We start from the raw sequence: 20,468 nt of genomic DNA on the forward strand, positions 1-20,468 counted from the left end.
CATTCACTGTGATTTAAACACAGAGACACTAAAATCTACTACTATATCAAGATGTAAAGAGATTCACTTTGCAAAGTCCTGTTTCTTTAATGTGTCAGATATTGTTACCAAGTATGATTCACTTTCTCCCACTCACTTCCTTATTTAAACTTTCTCTGCTTGAGTCAGCATTTAAAATTAATTCACTAACTGGAAGAAAATAAGCTACTGGCTCTTTGCCTAGTTGTGATTTTTTTCAGGATCACTGTAAATTGAACTATAAGATAGACTTCACTTTAAAGTTCTGAACACATCAGTCAATCATTTTTTACTCTAATATTTTAGTATCAGTCCTTTTGAATTTCTGGCTATGTTAGTGCCACTTAAGATACAGCATCATAAAAAAATTTTAAATAGATTTAGGACTTGGATTTATCCTTTACAAATTTTCCTATAATTGTCCGATTTTCAATTATCAGCTCTCCTACAAAGATTGTTATTTATAATATATAAGAGAGACTAAACAATGGAAACTTTTTTCTTGTCTTCAGAATTATAAACAACTCCCCACTCCAGGGAATGCTATGATAATGCTTATATACCATCTTTGATCCAAGACATTCCAAGTGCTTTGTAAAAGCCATATTATTGATCTTTCCAAAGCACTATATTGACCTGAATAAAGAATACAAATGCAATCGTCTTGTTACTGAAATTGTATAAAAGTTTCTGCTATAGCCCAGGTAGATTATGAACATATTTCACCAGCAAATCAGCTCTTCGTTAGCTCAGAAATGCCATTCAGGTGGTTCATCAAACTGCTGCTCTGATTAGAAAGGAAATGAACTTCTAGTTTGCCACAGTCTCACTTCTCTCTAGTCTATTCCTCATGGCCGCTGTATTCATTGACATTTCCTGCAATTAGGCAGTTACACTTGTGACTTCTTGCATCAGGACACAATACCGGCCTGAGAGTCAGGACACAAGGAGTCTGGGCTTTTACTGTGAGCCTGGAAAATCACTTAAGCTTCCTGGGACTGTTTTTTCTTCTATAAATGAACTATGAACCAAGATGATCTTCAGCATTATATAATTTCCTGTTACTTAGACCATAAATATTAGGGATGCAGCCTTAACATTTGGGCAACAAAGAACTTTCTTCCAATGTAAGTAAAAATAGTATGTTTGTGGTTTTCCTATATCAAAGTCTTCACACTGTTCTGAATCTTGAAATCATAATAGAGAGATCAACAGAAATTACATAGAAGAAAAAGTGGAATATCTCCTCAGAGTAGGGAAAACATGCATCATCAGCTAGAGCTTGAAAACTATTCAACCAGTGGTATGGGTGATCTGACTTATTCATCACATAAGTGCTATAAAATAGTTTTCAAACCATAGTGGAATAGTCAGTCAGTGCTTGAGACTTCCCTGGTGGTCCAGTAGGTAAGACTCTGTGCTCCCAGTGCAGGGGGCCTTGGTTCAATCCCTGGTCGGGGAGCTAGATCCCACATGCATGCCGCAACTAAGAGTTCGCATGCCGCAACTAAGTCCGCATGCCGCAACTAAAGATCCCGTATGCCGCAACTAAACATACTGCAACGAAGATCCCGCGTGCCGCAACTAAGACCCGGTACAGCCTAAATTAAGCTTCTTCCTACTTATGCTTTACCTTCATCTCATGGTGCTGGTCCAGCTGTTCCAGTTCTAGGGGGCTTTCTCCATCTTCCCTCTCTTGTACCTTGGCTTCTGTGTCTGCCCTTCCTTCTTCCAGGGGGAGCCGTGGGCCGACATGTAAAGTCCTGCAGCTACTGTCAGAAGCATTTTCATCACAGTCATTTGTTGTGGGGGATGCAGGGTCTGTGGCTGTTTCCTGTCTTTCTCCATTCACTAAGTTTGTATCGGGCAAGGGCTCAGAAGTTTGAATAGGAGTATCTGGGCTAAGAGTGGCCGCTTTATCCTCCTCACATTCCATCTGGTTTTGTGCTGCTACCATACCGTTAGCCACACAAGTCTGTGCACCCTGAGACTGATCTGTATCATTTCCCTGCTTCTGTGGTGAGTGTTGGGAGAGGAGTTTTTGCTGAGGTGTGGTTGTCAATCCATGCCTTCTCGGGGTTCTAGGAGCATTTAGGTTCACAGCAGAATCTTTTTTCAAATCACTGTAATTTGATAATGAGCTAAAAGATAAAATACAAAGGAAGTATGAAAATGTTGGCATGGACAAGTTCTAGAATAAAAACAAATTTATTCTAGCTGTTTAGGGATATTTAGTGAAGACATTTTTTTTCCCTCTGATGGTTTTAGAAACATAGGTAAGAATATTCCAGAGTAACTCTCGGTCTTTTAGGATGCTAAACATTTAAATAAAGATAAGCCTGAGCTTTACGTATAGGGTTGAAAACATTTCCTTGGGCTGTTTATTAATATAGCTAGTTAGTAAAGACTTAGATGTGTGAAATATTTAATAAGGCCATCTTATCCCAAGATTTTTACTTTCTTAACATTTTAAAAACAAGTATAGTTAGCCCTCAATTTATGGACAGGTTAGAAACAAAGGTTATTTTTCTTTGGAAAGCAGAACACATTTCTCAAAAATTTTATTGCACATGTTTCCATAGCCTCCTAACTTGTCTCTCTCTCTGCTTCCACACAGATCCCCTTCAATCTAGTCTTCCCAAGTTGGCCACAAAGATCAAACTCTCAGGGTTTGCCCAAACACTTGAAGGTAAATCTGGCATCTTGATCATGGCCTATAAGACTCTATATACTATAGCCCCCACTAGCCCTGGCCTCATTAAATGCTATTCTCTCCTCACTCACTGTGCTCTTGTCATACTAGTCACCTGCTGTTCCCATCCCCAATAAGCAAATGTGCATATCTAAGGGTATTTGTAGTTGCCATTCTCTCTGTCCAGGGCAATCTTCCCCAAGTCAATGGTGTGGTTTACTCCTTCCCATCATTCAGGTTTCTGCTCAGACGTCACCTCAAAGAGGCTTAATCCTAATAGTATGTTGGAATTTAACTGCCAATATATTACAATGTTCCTATGGAAATATTTATATAGTACTTTAATCTAGGATTCCAGTGAGGACAAACACAAAACTCTGGACTTCAGTCTTGAAGAGATTCTTACGACCTAATGACGAGAAAAAATTAAAACAGACTAATGCTCTGTGACAGTACAAAATGTGCTCGTCTTGTTCTCTGCTTTATCCCCACCTCTGAGCACAGCACTTGACATGTGACAGTGCTCAATAAATAGCTGAGGAGCAATGAATAACTCATCGTGATAGTGATCATGACAGTAATTCAATAATAGCAGCTAACATTTATTAACTGCCAGAAACTACATTAAGCCCTTTACATTGATTATCTTGTTTCATACTGATAATAATTCCAAAATAGGGACCCCACAAATAGAGAAATTGAGGCTTAGAAACTTATATAATGGGGCCAATGTAACGTGGCTAACAAATAGTAAAGCCCGTGTTCAAACCGTGAAGTCTGACTCTAAATTCTGTAGTCTTAACCCCACATTATAATAATACACTGGAACAGGAAGGATGAAGTGAGAAACAGGTGAGCAGGCCACATACAAAACGTGGGAAGAGGGCTTCCCTGGTGGCGTAGTGGTTGAGAGTCCGCCTGCCGATGCAGGGGACATGGGTTCGTGTCCCGGTCTGGGAAGATCCCACATGCCACGGAGCGGCTAGGCCCCGTGAGCCCTGGCCACTGAGCCTGCGCGTCCGGAGCCTGTGCTCCGCAACGGGAGAGGCCACAGCAGTGAGAAGCCCGCGTACCACAAAAAAAAAAAAAAAAAAAAAATGTGGGAAGAAAGTCCAGGGCTGGCATCTTCGTCAGCACAAGCAGAGGTTATGGGGTGAGGGCTCATGAGGGATGTGGGGAAAGGGCACAGCAGAAAGGTCCATGGACAATGCTGAGATGTGTGTTACTGTCTCCCTTCACTGTACTCCTCCCAGATACTGCTGATCTGGACTGGAGAACAGGAACAGGGAATAACAGTAAGAAAGTAAGTAAGAAAGCAATAAGAGAAGAAAAAAGACACAGTAAAGTTTATCAGCACAGGAAGGAAAGGAAAAATCTGGTACGGGAAAATGTCATATAAAAGTTGGAGGTTGTCAGTATAAGTAAATGTGACACACTCCACCGCTGATATCTGCCTTCTAGGAGCGTATACCTTAGGCCTAATTTCTCCAAAAGTCCTTGAAGATTTGAATCAAACTGCCCTCCTTTTCCTGAACACATCAGTGTCCAGCAACACAGTGGAAAGATCCTTAGCAGATCCTCTGAACCAAACTTTGGACTTACTTAGGATTTTTGGAAAGGACCACTTTGGATGACAAGTAAGAATTTCCTGTAATAAGTGATATCCAGGGGATATGTGTGTGTGTGGAGGGGTATAGGATAAGGTGGGGAGGGAAGGTTTAGTAAAAGCAGTGGTTCAACCAATAAGTAGCAGATTCCTGTAGATGACAAACCATGGGGAGAAACAGTTGGCCTTGCAGTGTCATTGGGAAAAAACAATGTTCAGTTTTGTGAGAAAATGTTATTTACTTCTTCTAAAATCCTAAAGTCTTTCATAGGTCAAAAATCCTAGTTTCTCTTACTCTCAAAAAATGAAAACAAAAACAAAAAATGGAATAATAAACCACAGTAAAAAATAAATAAATAAAGTTCACTTGCTCCAAATACATCCTCCAAATCACTCCTATTAATAAACCAGAGGGCTTCCCTGGTGGCGCAGTGGTTGAGAGTCCGCCTGCCGATGCAGTGGACACGGGTTCATGCCCTGGTCCGGGAAGATCCCACATGCCGCGGAGCAGCTAGGCCCGTGAGCCATGGCCACTGAGCCTGCGTGTCCGGAGCCTGTGCTCTGCAACAGGAGAGGCCACAACAGTGAGAGGCCCGCGTACCACACACACACACAAAAAAACGAAAGCAATAAACCAGAGCTACTTAGATTATTGCAAAGAGCAAAACTATGACGCATGGGTAAGGTTTTAATAGTGCCATATGGTCTTACATGACCCCACTGGAACAGACATTGGTTCTTCCTGTCAATTTACTGTGGTAAATCAGAGCCTGCAGAATCTCCCTCTATTCCACCAAGTGCTAGTTTAAGCTGCAATAACTGGGGTAAAATCGGACAGCCACACTGCAGGCACATGGACCTCACTGAACAAGGAATAAAAACTTCCATTCAAGTCCTATAGATACAATGCAACACTAACCCATACTTTTTAGGGCCTGTTCCTACTGGAAATACCTCATTAAAAACATATAATTATTTTTCGTACTGGCAGTGGACTCTGCCACAGGTAACATCCCTTCAGCAGACTGGCCCAAATGCTCACATTACATCCTATCTGCTCTTAGAACAATTTCGCTTAAAATGCCATACATTACATCTCTCCTTAGAGCCAACCTTCAAGTTTTGCATCAAAAGATGACTTTGAATCTGTTAACGCTGGAAGAGTGAAAGAAAACTGATTTGGAAAAATATATTGAAAAAAGTTGATATGGAAAAACTGCATGTTTTGTGTATGGAGAGGAGGAATACAAACAGTGGGTTACCAAAAATAGTGAGGATCAGAGGACTCAGTCTTTGGAATACTGACCCATTCGGGGCTTCCCAAAGCTACCCTCAAATCTGAGGATACAGGCTCTGGCATGCACTATGGATAGGGGTCAGTGCTCCATCCCCTCCTTTTATTATGCAGTCACTGGACATGGCCCTGGGAATCTGCAAACATGCTATTGAATCAACTTGCCATGAGAAACAAAAGAATTTTCAATGGAAATAAATCATTCTAGGAAAGATTACTATAATTTAAGATATAAAAGGTATTAAAAATCCTACTTCTGAGGGGGAGATGTTGAAGTTTAAATATTTATGACTCAAGTTCCCATAATTGATTAAGAACAGAAACTACTTTTCTCTAGAATTTGTTAGTAAATATAGTCTCACAAATGAGGGACACTGCAGTTTTGTACTTGGTCACAATTTCCAGAAGATCTTAAAGTATTTCTAAGCTATGATTCATTACATAAATAATGCACCCTGCAAATAACTATTGAAATCACCTAATGGGAAACCATTCCCAAATATTACACTAGAATGAATGGAAATATTTGGCTTCAAGGATGAAAGTGAAGTTATACATACTGTTTAATTATATACAGACTTTTGGTGATATATAAAAAATCCTTCTGATAAAATTTTTTTTAAATTCTATTTAAGTCAGTGATGGGAATTCTAAGAAAAAAACAATTGAGTGTCATATAAGTAGAAAAGCAACTTATGTGAGCTTTTTTTTATCTTTAAGTGAGAAATATACATTTCGGCTACCTTTGTGAACCATCAGGACTAAAGAATATAAAATTATAGCTAATAAATACGAATGGAAATTTAGCATGAATTTTGTTATTGCCAGTATCTCTTCACAATCCTAGTACAGTACAGGGGTATGGGGAGAGGGGAAACAGGGACGGAATGGATACAGAAGACCCACATTAAATAAAATGGGTCATAAAGAAGAGATGGGACAGGCCCACAGGAGTTAAATTCAAGCATATGAAGTGAGAAGCAAAGAAACAGAGATAACTTCCTGCGTTTCCAACCCAGATTATCTAGTGACCAATGGAATGACCCCAAGGAGTAACAATACACAGAGTGATATATGCAGATACGCAGGAAATGAGATCTACACAGCACACAATGTGATGAGAAGGCTGGGGCACAGAGCACTGCACACAGGTAATATATAATATAATATAATATAATATGAATGAGAATTCATATTAGGGCAAGATTAGCATTTTAAAAATTCACTCTTTCTAAAGGCCTACCAAACCTAATGGAATAAAATACTCTATTTTTTATTTTAAAATCTGTAACTATCATACTTTTTAAAAAACCAGCTTTCTTCTCCCCCCTGCCTTCTCCCATTGTAAGTTAGCTCTTACCTGCCTCCTTCAAAGCGACTGATGAGATCTGATACCTTACTGGGTTTTTCTTTTGAGACACAAGAAGCAGAGGCAGGTTTAACTTCCTCCATCCTTGGTTTTGCACTAGATAAAGCTTTATGCCTGGGGGTTTGGTGTATATTGGACGAAGGTGAATTCTGCAGGTGTAGTGGCTTTGGAGGCACTGTAGAAAAAGAATTAATAGAATTCAGTATTTCACTGATATTTGTTCCTTAACAAAAGAATTCTGGTATCCTGAGTGTAAAAATCTTTACCATTATCAACCTTTTGTAAAGGGGTCTGTCAAATTTGTACTGAACCTTAACCAAGAGACCTTTATCTATCTTGGATATTTACTCTGTGTCCTGTAGAAATCCCATCTCCAAGATTCAAGTGGTTCTTTTAATTTTAAGTGACTTTAAATATGGCTTTATTAAACATCTATGGATCTACATATGGCTATGACATTCCAAACTCTATTAGAGATAACATAGTAGTTATTTATCTACACAGAGAAAGGAAAGCACTAAATTTGAAACTAATTCCTAGACATACATTGCTTGCTATAAAACAGATTTTCTAATAACAGGGTGATAACAGATACACCAGAAACCAGAGCTAGTAGGTTAGACATAAAAGCCAATAAAAAACCCAACGAACAACAGTAATATAATATTGCACTACTTAGAGCATCTTCCCAGTTAAAAGCACCTTATCTCATTTGACCTTAGATGAAATTTTTTCTTTACAGTCCTCTGAGGTAGATCATTATTTGCCTCCTATGTCTATGAAGTCTTAGAGAGCTTAAGTGATTGGCCTGGCGTAACAAGGTTGATCATATTTCATAACTGGTACCCAGACTCTAGCTCCTTCCATTATTAGCACTGCTCCTCATAATACATCTGCAAAAGGTGGTTATAGAAGTTCTATTACTATTGTCTGCTACATTAATAGTTGCCTAGCATTAATATACCACAAATCATTTGGTTACTAATAAGTCCTCCACTCAATTAATAGAATAGTAACAGATCATTTCCAAAATACTAAAATCTACAGGTTTTCCCTAACAGATGAGAAATTCTGTAGATGAGAAAATATAATATGTCACAAATGTTTAATCAGTACAGGAATTACTTCAATTTTGAAAACCAACACAGTATCATTTTTCTCTTCAATTAACATTCTGGGTAAAAGAATATATAACTATACATGTTTTAACAAATCAAATAGAATCATCTCCTTTTTTCTTTTTTAAACTCTTTTCCTAAATTCTGGAAAAAGGGTGGGGAATCATGTCTTCTTCTAATTACATGCCCCATTTTCCCAGAGCTGTTTACCCTGGTTTTCAGTAATCTCATCTCCTTTATGAACTTAGCTAGCTGACAGCTGCCTGATGCTCACTGGACCAGATTTCATCATTTCTGTGCCAGTTATCAATTCTTACAGAGAAGGGAGAAAAAAACATATACACACACACATATATACGTGTGTGTGTGTGTATATATATATATATATAAACACAATGAGCTACAGGTATAACAATTTACCTCTTTCCCTGTCAATACAAACCAGAAGAAAATTCCAGTGAAAAAATGAAATGCTTCTTTTTATGAAAATGATACTATTTTCCAAGACATACTTGGGGGTGGGGGTGGGATGGTTAGTATAGTATCCATTGGAAAGGAAGAGGCTTACACAAGTGCGACATTTGTTCATTTTAAGGAAAAAGTTCCTGTGTAGAACAAATATATACCAAATAGTAAACCACGACAATATTCCACCCCCCCCCCAAATAGTTTTAATATTAGGAATAATTTCAATTTCCTAACTAGAATATTCAAAGAAGTGAATGTGTTCTTTATCATTCTGTGTGTAAAGATTGTTATAAAATAACTCTTCCATCTAGAGTTTACTCAGTGAACATTCCTTCTTTGATACTTGCAAGATGCAAATAAAATGATATGTATCAGCCAGTCAGTTTCTCAGAGATGACTCCACCGACTTTTCCCATCTCAATTATGCCTCTTTTAAACTGCATCATAGCACTGTGTACTTTTTCTCTAAAGTGCTTATAATAAATTATTATATAATTATTAAGTAGTAATAAGCAGCACTAAATAATAGATCAGCAATAAAATATTAAATACATTATAGATATAAAGCTTTCCACAAGTCTGGAGTCCTGTTAGGGTAAGGAATATATTTGTTTTGATCATAACTATATTCACAGTAACTACCTGCACAGAGCTTGGCAAATTTGTGGACTACATGAAGAAACTAATGTGTCATCAAGGAGCTCATATTCTAATGGGGAGACAGTTTAAAGATGTTGATAAAGCAGAGCACGGGGTACACAGTTAATTTAGAGGCACAGAGGAGGCATCTATTTCAGCAAGAGAGACAATCCAAATGTGTATATTCACTGGTTTATGATACATTTTAAATAAAAGAGCACAAATGCTACATGGTATATGACAAAAATCCCAAGAGGGTCATGAATGGCTAAAGTGTCAGAAACACTGTCTTAGAGGAAAACAATGCATACTCTGATGAAAAGACATAACTGACAAGTGAAAATGATTCTTTTCTCTTACTCTAATCATTTTTGATTTTTCTTTTACACTATGGAGGTCAACATTTCCAAATGCTCTCTGGACATCTCCTAGGTGTCCTATCAGCACCTCTGGTTCATTATGTCTGAAACTCTACTTACTACTTCTTCCCCCTGCAGCCCAAAGGATGTAAACAGAAAAAAGTGTTCAATCTAACCAATAATCAGAGAAATGCAAATTAAATCCACAATACCACTTCAGCCCCATCAGATTAACCAAAATTTCAAAATCTGACAATACCAAATGTCACTGAGGCTGTGAAGAAATGTGAACTAATACATTTTGAGAGGGATTATAAATTAATACAACAGCTAAGATCTCTCCTCCCTCCCTTCTCTCTCTCTCTCTCTCTCTCTCTCTCTCCATATATATATATATATATATATACACACACACACACACACAAACTTACACGCATATATATATATTTCCAAAATATATATCATAGAGAAATTCTTACATATCTACATAGGGTTTTTAATTTTTTAAAAGTTTTTTTTTGATCCCAACAAATATTTATTGAATACCTATTAAGTTCTGTGCACTTGACCATATCAATGAACAAAGGGAAAGATAAGAAACAAAAAAAATAATAAGTAAACCATGTATCAGAAGGTAGTAAATGCTAAGAGGAAAGGGGAGGGGCTAAAAGAACAACACAGGGTATCTGGCGGGTAGGGAGTGGGGGAAAAGGGCATACTGCAGTATTAAGTAGGGTGTTCAGAGTGGGCCTCTTTGAGAAATTCAGATTTGAACAAAGACTTAAAGAAGTTGAGGGAATTATTTGGGGAAGAGCATTCTACCAGGTGGAGTGAAAGCTAGAGACTAGTGCAGGGCAATGTGACTGGAGCCAAAGGAACAGGCAGAGCAGGTATTGAGGTCAGAGGGAGGGCCTGAGAAGGCAGAACCTGTGGAGTGCTGTAAGGATTTAAATTCCTGTAGAGTTCTGAGCTGAGGGATGATATGATATAGCTTAAATTCCAACAGGACCACACTGGCTGCTAGGTACAGAATGTAGGGAAGTAGGGTAGGATCAGGGTAGGAACAGGGAGAAGGGTTAGTGATGCTGAAAGCTCGGCTTCTGTGCACTGGTGCCGTATTGAATCTCAGAGACAGAGTTTTGGGTGAAGTATAAAAGAATCGCTTTATTGCTTTGCCGGGCAAAGGGGGCACAGAGGGCACCTGCCCCAAAAAGCTGTGTCCCAACCTAGGAGGATTTGACGAGGAGTTTTATAGCAATGGGTCAAGGGTGGGATTGCTGATAAGATTAGGGTGTGTGCAGGGCCTGCACTCCTCTAATCTGGTCTCAGGTAATCTTGATGAGTTTCTCTGGTTCCTTTAATGCAGCCTCAGTTGGAATTCTCTGGTATGAAGAAAGCTGACATCTAAAAAAGCTTAAAGACATAGTTCTGTGTATCCCTTGAGGTGGAACCAGGACTTTTCCCCAAGGCTGCACTGTTGTTTCTTGGCTGCCTCTCCCTTGTCTTTGCATCCCTTCCCTTCCTGGATTAGCAAAGGATTAGCCACGGTTGGAATCTGTCCTTTGGAACGCAGAGAAGGTCATGAAGGCTGGAGTCAAGAAATGGGGGACAGAAAGGCTTCAGTGCCCAGGAGCCCCACAGGGTCCTGTTTGGTTTCATTATTAGGTTACTATATAATGGTGTTTAAAATGAGGCAGTGAGAAATAGATTCCAGATATACTTTTAAATTAGTTTTCCTGGAAAAAAAAAAAAAAGTAGTTTTCCTGAGAGATTAAACGTGAGGTTTGAGAGAAAGAAAGAAGAATCAAGAATGACTCAGACATTTGGCCTGCCCAACTGGCAGGATGGAACTGTCATCAACTGACACAATAGGTAAAGCAATTTTTGGAGAGATCCGGTAGTCTAGTCAAGGACATGCTAAGTTTGAGATATCTAGATGACTATAAATAAAATGGGCTCTACTATAGCCAATTTTACGGATAGTAAATAAACCAAAAAATTTAATTATTCAGAAATTTCCAAGTATGCAAAATAATTATTGAGAATGAAAAAGAAACTAATTGCCACTGTCTACTGAAAGAAAAATGCATAAGGAAAAGTTATAAATTAAGTTTTATTCAGGGACCTTACTAAGGACTCAAGCCAGGGAGACAGCCTCTCAGCCCTGAAGAACTGCTCCAAAGAGGTAAGGGAAGAACCAAGATATATATGAACTTTTTTTTTGCTGGGAAAAACATGTAATCAAGCACAGAATGATTACTGCTCATCACAAAGAATAGACAGACATCTCATGTTAATGATTTTAGTGCTTTTCTATGTAGGGAAGATTCAAGAATCTGGGGTCATTGAAATTTTTCCTTAGATAGGTATCTTAACTTTCTAGGGTATCGTATATCCAAGCAAAGAATGCTTCCTGTTTTTCTCCATCCTAAATTCCCCTCAGGGTGTGCAGTCGGTGGGTTATTAGCTTGATTCCTGTAGAACTGGCATGGCAGTGACACTTTTTTTCTTTACACCAGTTGAAGTTTGGGGACTACCATTTGTAACATATTATACTTTAAGAATGAAACATTACACATAGAATGCTTTACTTTAGAAGCAGATGAAATGAATTACTAAGTTGAGTAAATTGAGTGTATTTACTTAAATTCTTTGAACAATAATGTGGCTTTCAAAGTTGACGAAAATTTTTTAAACATTAAGGCTTAATGATTGAGAAGTGACACTATGTGGACTTTATCAAAATAATTAACTATGGAGAATGTTGTGGATCAAAGCTCCTAAGAGAAAAAGTACAACTATCTTTAATTGCTAAGAAGTTTCAATTATATAATACAGTATTATTGACTATAGCCACTATCTAAATCCTCAGGATTTATTTACTTATTGGTAATTAATAAACACAAAAACATAAACTTGATGTTGTTCCAGACACATTACTACATAATCACCACTAATAAGTCAGTTCTCTCCTTTTAAACATCACCAAAATAAATTGTAACCATGATATTATCAGCACTCCACATGAGAAGCAAACACATAAATAAGATTCAAGTATGAGCCATTTTAGGATCTAGATCAGAGTTTCTCAAACTACTGACATTTCGGGTCAGGTAATTCTTTGTTAGGGCAGAGGAAAAGGCTGGTCTGTGCATTGTAGGATGTTGAGCAGCATCCCTAGCCTCTACCCACCAAATGCCAGTAGCAACTCCCAAATGTTGTCGCAAGCAAAAAAGCCTCCAAGTAATACTCATGGGGTCAAGAGGGGTGCAACAGGCCTGCAAAATTATCTCCAGCTGAGAACCACTGATCTCGAATAACCATCTTCAACTGAATGAAAATTCCATAATGGACCTTGAAGCCTCAACAGCCTCATCATGCATAACTTATAAGGGAGTTGCAAGGAAGTGGGCAGAAGGGTGTCAGTGTGATAATCCCGAACTCTGAGCAGGAAGTCTCCGCTAGCATCCCCTTCATTTCTCAGCCTCAGTCACCAAAATGGTCCTAAGGATTTGGAGAAATTAAAAGTAGCTTCTCTCTACTAGAGGGTGGGAAATACTATCTGTCAGCAATAAGTAGTGCTCAGTCTATTCGGCAGCTGATCTGACAAAACCAAGATGTAGCCTCATTTCAGGACACTGCTCTCTTTATGGCACACAGTCTAAGTTTTAAACAAAGAACAGCCGAAACTAAAAGAGACATGATGATGGAGCAGGATTCATTCAGTAAGTATTACTGAAGGCCTGCTATGCTGTGTGCTAGGCACAGGGGATGTAGTAGTGTAAAAGGCAGATAAAATAACCAACATGGATGAGTTACATATATACTAGACCAATCTGTAATGAATGAGAAAAACCAAAGCAGGGATGATCAAATATGAGATTTAAGGGGTGATGGTGGGGTTAACATTTTAGCTAGGGGGGCCAGGGAAGGGCCAAACAATGAGTGAGAATATTTTGAAAAAGAAGTATAAAGTACTCTATGTAGTTTATTTACTATCTGGAAATACTCTGTCGTTATGTAAAATTATATATATAAACCCATATTCAAGATAGGAAGTAATTATATATATTTAAATAGCAATACATTGACTTCAGTATAACTACAAACAGCAAAAAGCAAGGTCAGTGTTTTCTCCCCTAAAGAATGGGATTATTTGGCACATGGCAGCTCAGAAAGGACACTGCTAGAATTTATCTCAATGAACTAAAAAAACAATGAAGTAATGCAATGCATCTTTCCAAAACAGTCTTTATAAATAATGAAATTCATGCTTTTGATCTGGGCAATTACATAAAATTAAACTGTATTTATTTCTTATATATATTTTTTACCTTATTTGAGGTCAGCTCAGGTCTAATGAGCAATATGGAATTTTGTATTATGCAAATAAAATGGCTTAAATCATGATCAGAAAAATTTCTATTTTCATATTCACAATGTTATAAGGAATATGGCCAAAGATTAAGGTTATAAACTCATGAATGAGCTAGTCATTTGAATCTCTAATTATCTGACCTTGTTTGATAGCCATATCCCATACCACCACCAATAGAGCTAGCAGTGAGAACAAAAAGAAAAATATCCCATAACCTGGAAGACTCCATTTTACCCCCATTAAAGATCTCTTTCAGAAATTCTTAAAACATAAGAACAAGAAAGAGACCAAAGTAAATACAAAATAATCCAAATAAAAATTGATTTTTCCAAAGTATAGTGATTCTGAAAATGTCTAGTATTGTTTCTTGGCTGAATGTTCAGCATTTGATATAAATGAAAATATATTAGAAAGAAACTACACATTAAGCCACAGTGTAGCATAGTTTTGTGTTTGTTACACTTCAAAAGGCCTTGCTCTCAATCATCAGAATTATAACTCTGTGCTTCTTAAAGTTAATGCACAGTTTACTAGAAATTTATTTGTAAAAGAAAGCGGTCACTGAACAAAGCATTCAGAGATTTCCACCATATAATTTTTCCCCTTGTTGGATGCTCAACTCCTGGATAGAGGGACTCTTTTAATTTCTGTGGATGACTTTACTAGGAAGCCTGAAAAGCCCCAGTTCCTTAATATTGCAAAATCACATTCTTGCTAAGTATATTAAAGCACTGTTTTAGAACAATCTGTTTCACAGACCCTCTGACATCTAGCAAGTCATGATGACTTTCCGACACACACGTTAATTTGTTACATATTTATTATGCAAACAGTAAGTTAGGCTCTTGTACTATGTCACGCATAATGCATGAAGAGATCACGTTTCCATTAAGGGGACATGTAAACAATTTATGTAATATGAAAAGAACCATAATAGAGAAATATATAAGATGTTTTAGGAGTAGAAACCCCGCCTGAGTAGGTTCACAGACTGACTTTTCTCCTGAAAAAATAAATGCACCCAGTTCCTCCCATTTAGAGCTTAAAACTCTTTCTTAGTGATCATCATTCTTCTGTGTTGCCTTCATCAATGAAGAAAGCATACAACCTGATCAAAAAAACCCCATCAGCATACCTTGTGGCTTTGGACTTGCAGCTGAGTGTTTTGCTGGAGTTTTCCCATTTATTCCCTGAGCCTCTTCATCATATACATTCTGATCAATCAGTGCGGTTGTGCTGCTTTTCAAGCAAGGTGAAACTATAGTGATCTTTGGACAGGTACTGCTGCCTGGGAGAGTTCAAAAAGAAAGAACAGGTAAATGCAGAGGTGGAACATAACTACATCTCAGGACTTAATTTCTTCTGACCCCATAAAACAAAAACAGTCACAGTTACAAGAGTATGCATTGAAATAATTTTCCCACGTGTGCTGGCCTTGACAAAGAGATTTCCTGAGAAAGATCTCATTCCACGTGCTTGAGAAACCTTATAATACACGCCGACAGAGACTGCTGACTACTACACACACACACACACACACACACACACACACACACACACACACACACTCTCTCTCTCTCTCTCTCTCTCTCTCTCCTCTCTCTCTCTCTCCCCCCCCCCCACCCCCCGCCCCTTTCCTTGCAGGGCCATGGAAAGGGCAGAATGCAGCTGCTATGATGCAGGTGAAGGAGAGGACCAGAGGGCCCCAGCACTAATCTGTTAAAAGTGTTCCTTTCCAGCATCCAGTCAGTCACCAGTCATTGAGTGGTTCAAAAGAACAAAGCAGGAAAGCATGAACATGACAGCTGACCTAAAGACTCTAGAAGAATGGTTTGATTAAAAATGAAGAAATCACACACACACACACACCATGACCCTCTTTCACTAGCTTACTCAGACTCCAAATCAACGTATTATTAATACCCATGTTTTCAAAAAAAAAAAAAAAAAAAGAATGACGAGAGTATGTAGATAATATTCATATTTAGTTACAACTCAAAAATCTTTGAAACACTGCAGTGCTTTAAAAAACTGAAATACATCATGAAGCATAGATGGAGAACAGATCAATTCTTAGTTCAATTTCTGATACAAGAAGTTAAATACTGAATTTCAGAGACTTTTAAAGAAATCATAAGCCAGTGTTTTCTCTTTAAACGCATGCTAAATTTTCCTTTCTTCTAGTTGACATGGTGATATTAACAACAGATTAGACCCTGTTTAGGAGAAAATAAAATTTCTACCAGGAAATTCACTATCGTTAAATAAAAGTATGCCATTTAAGAAACTATCATTTGACTAAGAAACAGTTACATTTTTACAGAATCCAAATATTTAAAATGAGAACTATTAGAGATAAAAGGCGTTAATAATTATTCAAAACAAGAAAAGCTAATAAAACCCAATCAACTTTTTGTTGAGTAAAAAAATTCCCTTTTACTTCAATTGATTGGGTAATATTGATTAAAAACTATAATACTGCTTTATTTTCTGTTCTCCCCTTAAAATATATCTAGGTAAAACAAATTTTTGAAGATATTAATAGTTCCAAGTATTGTCTGAGAAGTTATTAGAGACCCAATGCTAAAACACATTAAATGAGTTTCATCAGACACCCTTCTGCTAAAATGGGCTGCCAACTAAATAAAGCATTGTTTAGCCAAATAAAGGCCTTGAATGCAAGATTTAAGGAACATTTGACAGCATATTATAAATTATAAACAGAAGAAATTATAAACAGAAGAAATAAAAGCTCAGTCTTTGAATGTGTGATCCTATCTACCTTCTTAGAAAAACCACATGAAGTAGGCAAAGCATATTCCTAAAATCCACAGTGTACCATCCAACCACTTAGCCTTTTAGGGGCATTAGGATGTTTGTTCCACAATGATCCCAAGAATGGCTTAGTATCTGAAAGGCCACCTGCTGGGGTCTAGTGAAGGATGGCCTTGGGGCAGAAACAGTGAAAAGCCACAGCCCAACTACAAATCAGAGGCAGAAACTGTAACTTGACAGTAAAATGAGACACTGTGAAAGCAAGAATGCAGCTTTAGAGATGATTACAGCAACAAAACTATAAAAGGAGGCAGCTAAGGAGTAAATGAGAAAACAAATTAAACTGAATCTTTAAAAAATAGATCACCACTGTAACATATTAAACGATGAAACTACTTTAATAATTAACCTATTTAGAAACAAAACATGTCTTGAATAAATAATAATTTTTAATTGAAAACTAGGCACTTAATTTCTGGATAGCAAGTTTGCAGGATCTGATGGGTTTACAAGATCATATTTATTAGATAACATCTCAGATGAATGTGATGAAACGCCTGCAGTAGGAGATCAAGTACACATCTATTTTCTTTTGAATCCATTAAAGTCATGATTACATATCTTTTGCCAGTGATAATAAATCCACAGCCAGAAACTTCATTTCAGATCATTATTTAAAACCCATCTCCAAACTTCAGCCATTATCACAAGGTATGAAAATATGGTGAAAGACACAGAAAACACATTCTTAAAAGGTTGTTAAAAAAAAAAAAAGCAAAGACAAATATGCAACAGAGACCATGCAAAGCCCAAAATCTTTACTATTATTTACTAACTGGTCCTTTACAGGAAAAGTTTGCTGACCATGGTCTAGGTCAAACATATAATGGTAAAGGAAGTTTGACTAAAATTAGGCAGCACCGTTTCATTAAATCATCTTTTAACATCCTGGATATTAGCAACACAGAGGAATACTTCTTTTTGCTTGTTTATGACTGACTCAGCCTATTCACATTTGGAGACAGACCTTATTTGGGTACCAGTTGCATAACAGGGACTTGAAACCAAAATTGTAACCAGATGGTCTACCTATTCAAGAAATTTTATATTATAGAGGCTTTCAGATTCCAATTTACCAAGAACCAGTATGAGTGATTAAACACGTATCTCTGGACACAGATACAACCAGTTACATTATGTTAGCACAGGGAGAGGGGTCCTATTTACTGTCTCTTCTTGAGGATTGGTAATCTATTTAGGTACTGGTCTTAACCATTTTGCATTCCTCTGTCTTATGCTTGCTGGGTCATATCTCCTGTAAGAACTGCCTAGACAGATGTAACTGCAGGGTATCCTCAGATATTCTCAGTTAATCCAGCCTCATCTTTGACTGCATAAACCTCCCTGTTCCAACTGGAGAGGTTCCCACTATGGCTTAACTTTCATTTATGTGTCTTTTGCATAGTACTTGTGAGTGGCAGATAATCTCTCTGACTGGTTAGGGTAACTTTGTCTTCTATTTGCAACATTTTGTGTTGGGTTTTGCCAACTTATTCTTGAATGGCTCTTTCACAAATTAAGGTTGGATTTACTCCAAAGCAAAGTCCGTTCACTTCTTGATTCTTCAGGCCTGATCTCTTGTCATGGTATCCATGACCTCAGATCACATCTTTATGACCATGTCTATAGTGCCTCACCCAACCATAATATCTCTCCCAACTGCACCAAGTCTCTAGCCCAGAAGATCTCCATGGACTCCACCCCTCAGGACAAGAGGATCTCTTGATTTAAGAGCACAGAGTAGTTTTCTAAGAGAAACAATATTCCTAGGTGTATATTGTCCAGAAGAAAAGTGATACTTAAAAAAGAAAAAAAAAAAACTAACAATATTTTGAAATAATCTTAGATTTACAGAAGAGTTGTGCCCAGGCTCTTAGGTTAGCATCTTATGTAACTACAGTATGTTATCAAAACTAAAAATTTAATATTGGTACAATACTAGGCCACAGATTTCATTCAGATTTCACCATTTTTTTCACTAACATTCTTTTTCTGTCACAGGATCCAAACCAAGATATCATGTTGCATTTAGTTCTCCAATCTGTGAGAGTTACTGAGTCTTTGCTCGTCTTTCATGACCCTGGCAGTTTTGAAGAGTACTGGTAAGTATTTTGTAGAATGTCCCTCAAACTGGGTTTCTCTGATGTTTTCTCATGATTAGACTGGGTTTACAGGTTTGGGGGAAGAACATCACAGAGGTGATGTACCCATCTCACTGCATTACATCACTGCATGATACCAACATGATTATCATGTGGTATTAACCTTGGTCACTGAGTAAGGTGATGTCTGACAAGTTTCTACACTGGAAAATATTCTATTTATAAGACATTTTTCAACAGTCTTCTCTTATCATCCCTTCAAAGTTTCCCCACCTGTCCCACAGTTCTGGATATGGGTCATATCTCCCATGTGCTATTCAAAATGCCTGGATTAAGAGATCAATTGCACTTTTAAAAAAGCAATTAAAATTATAAAACTCATGGTTCACAACTCATTTTTCAATGAGGAACAAATCCTGAGCAAGGAAATTTATTTCAGAAAACGACTTCAGTTTCCCAAACTTCAAGACCTCAATAATAAAATCCATACCCACGTCCACTCCACCCTGCCAAATAATAAGCAAACCACAAAGGATCTTAAGAAGAAAATATGATGGACAGTTTAAGAAATTTCCTTGGACCTAGAAAATCTAATTCTAGGAATCTACTCTACAGAAACAATCTTGTGTGTGTAAAAGTATATGCATATGGACAGTCAATGCAACATATGCAGCTGTGAAAAACAGAAAAACAAAAATAAGACTGGGAAGATTTCCAAGATATTATTAAATAAAAGACAAAAAACTAGAAAAATATGTACAATATGATCCCACTTTAAAAAAAGAAATAACATACATACAAACGTGTATAACTGTACTGAAATGAATGTAAGGTAATATGGCAAGGGGACAGGGGTAGGGTGAGAGAATGAATGAGAACTTTTATGTTTTGCTGTCTATACAGCAATATCATTTAAATCTTTTATAATGAAAATGTACTTATTAATTATTTATATAAAAAAGAGAAAAATCGGGTTTCCCTGGTGGCGCAGTGGTTGAGAGTCCGCCTGCCGATGCAGGGGACGCGGGCTCGTGCCCCAGTCCGGGAGGATCCCACATACCGCGGAGTGGCTGGGCCCGTGAGCCATGGCCGCTGAGCCTGCGCATCCGGAGCCTGTGCTCCGCAATGGGAGAGGCCACAACAGTGAGAGGCCCGTGTACCGCAAAAAAAAAAAAAAAAAAAAAAAGTTAAGATGGTAAACTTTATATTATGCATTTTTAACATAAAAATTTTAAGTAAAAAAGCATATCCCTTGCTTAATAAAACAAAAAGAAATACTAATATATTCAATTGCCTACTTAGCATCTCTACTAGTATGTGTAAGAACTAACTCACACCCAAATCTGACACCCTTGTCTCCCAACTCTCACTCAAAATTAACTGCCTTTACCATCCTCTCCATCTCAGTTAATGGCAACCTCATCTGTGCTTAGGACAAAAAGCTTGGAAGTGTCCTAAAGTCCTCTCCTTTTCTCTCAGACTCTACAGCCTATCCATCAAGAAATTCTGTTGACTCTACCGTCTACCACTACCACCTGCTCAGCTACTATTCTGGCCTAAATTACCACAATCTTTGACTGGATTACAGCA

The 20,468-nt window shown here is 37.6% G+C and overlaps 1 protein-coding gene across 6 annotated transcripts in view; it reads right to left on the reverse strand.

Moving 5' to 3' along the window:
* The window catches only part of FGD4 (FYVE, RhoGEF and PH domain containing 4), a 199,941-nt gene that overhangs the window by 53,681 nt on the left and 125,792 nt on the right, over nt 1-20,468 (reverse strand). For all 6 annotated transcript variants that reach the window (XM_079936402.1, XM_079936404.1, XM_079936406.1 and 3 more), the window contains 3 exons: nt 15,077-15,229; nt 6,971-7,154; nt 1,652-2,159 (listed from right to left, as the gene is read on the reverse strand). In XM_079936402.1, the coding sequence (XP_079792528.1) occupies nt 1,652-2,159; nt 6,971-7,154; nt 15,077-15,229 (845 nt within the window). The remainder of the gene's footprint in view (nt 1-1,651; nt 2,160-6,970; nt 7,155-15,076; nt 15,230-20,468) is intronic.

This window comes from Stenella coeruleoalba (assembly GCF_951394435.1).
Source record: "Stenella coeruleoalba genome assembly, chromosome: 11".
NCBI lineage: Eukaryota > Metazoa > Chordata > Mammalia > Artiodactyla > Delphinidae > Stenella > Stenella coeruleoalba.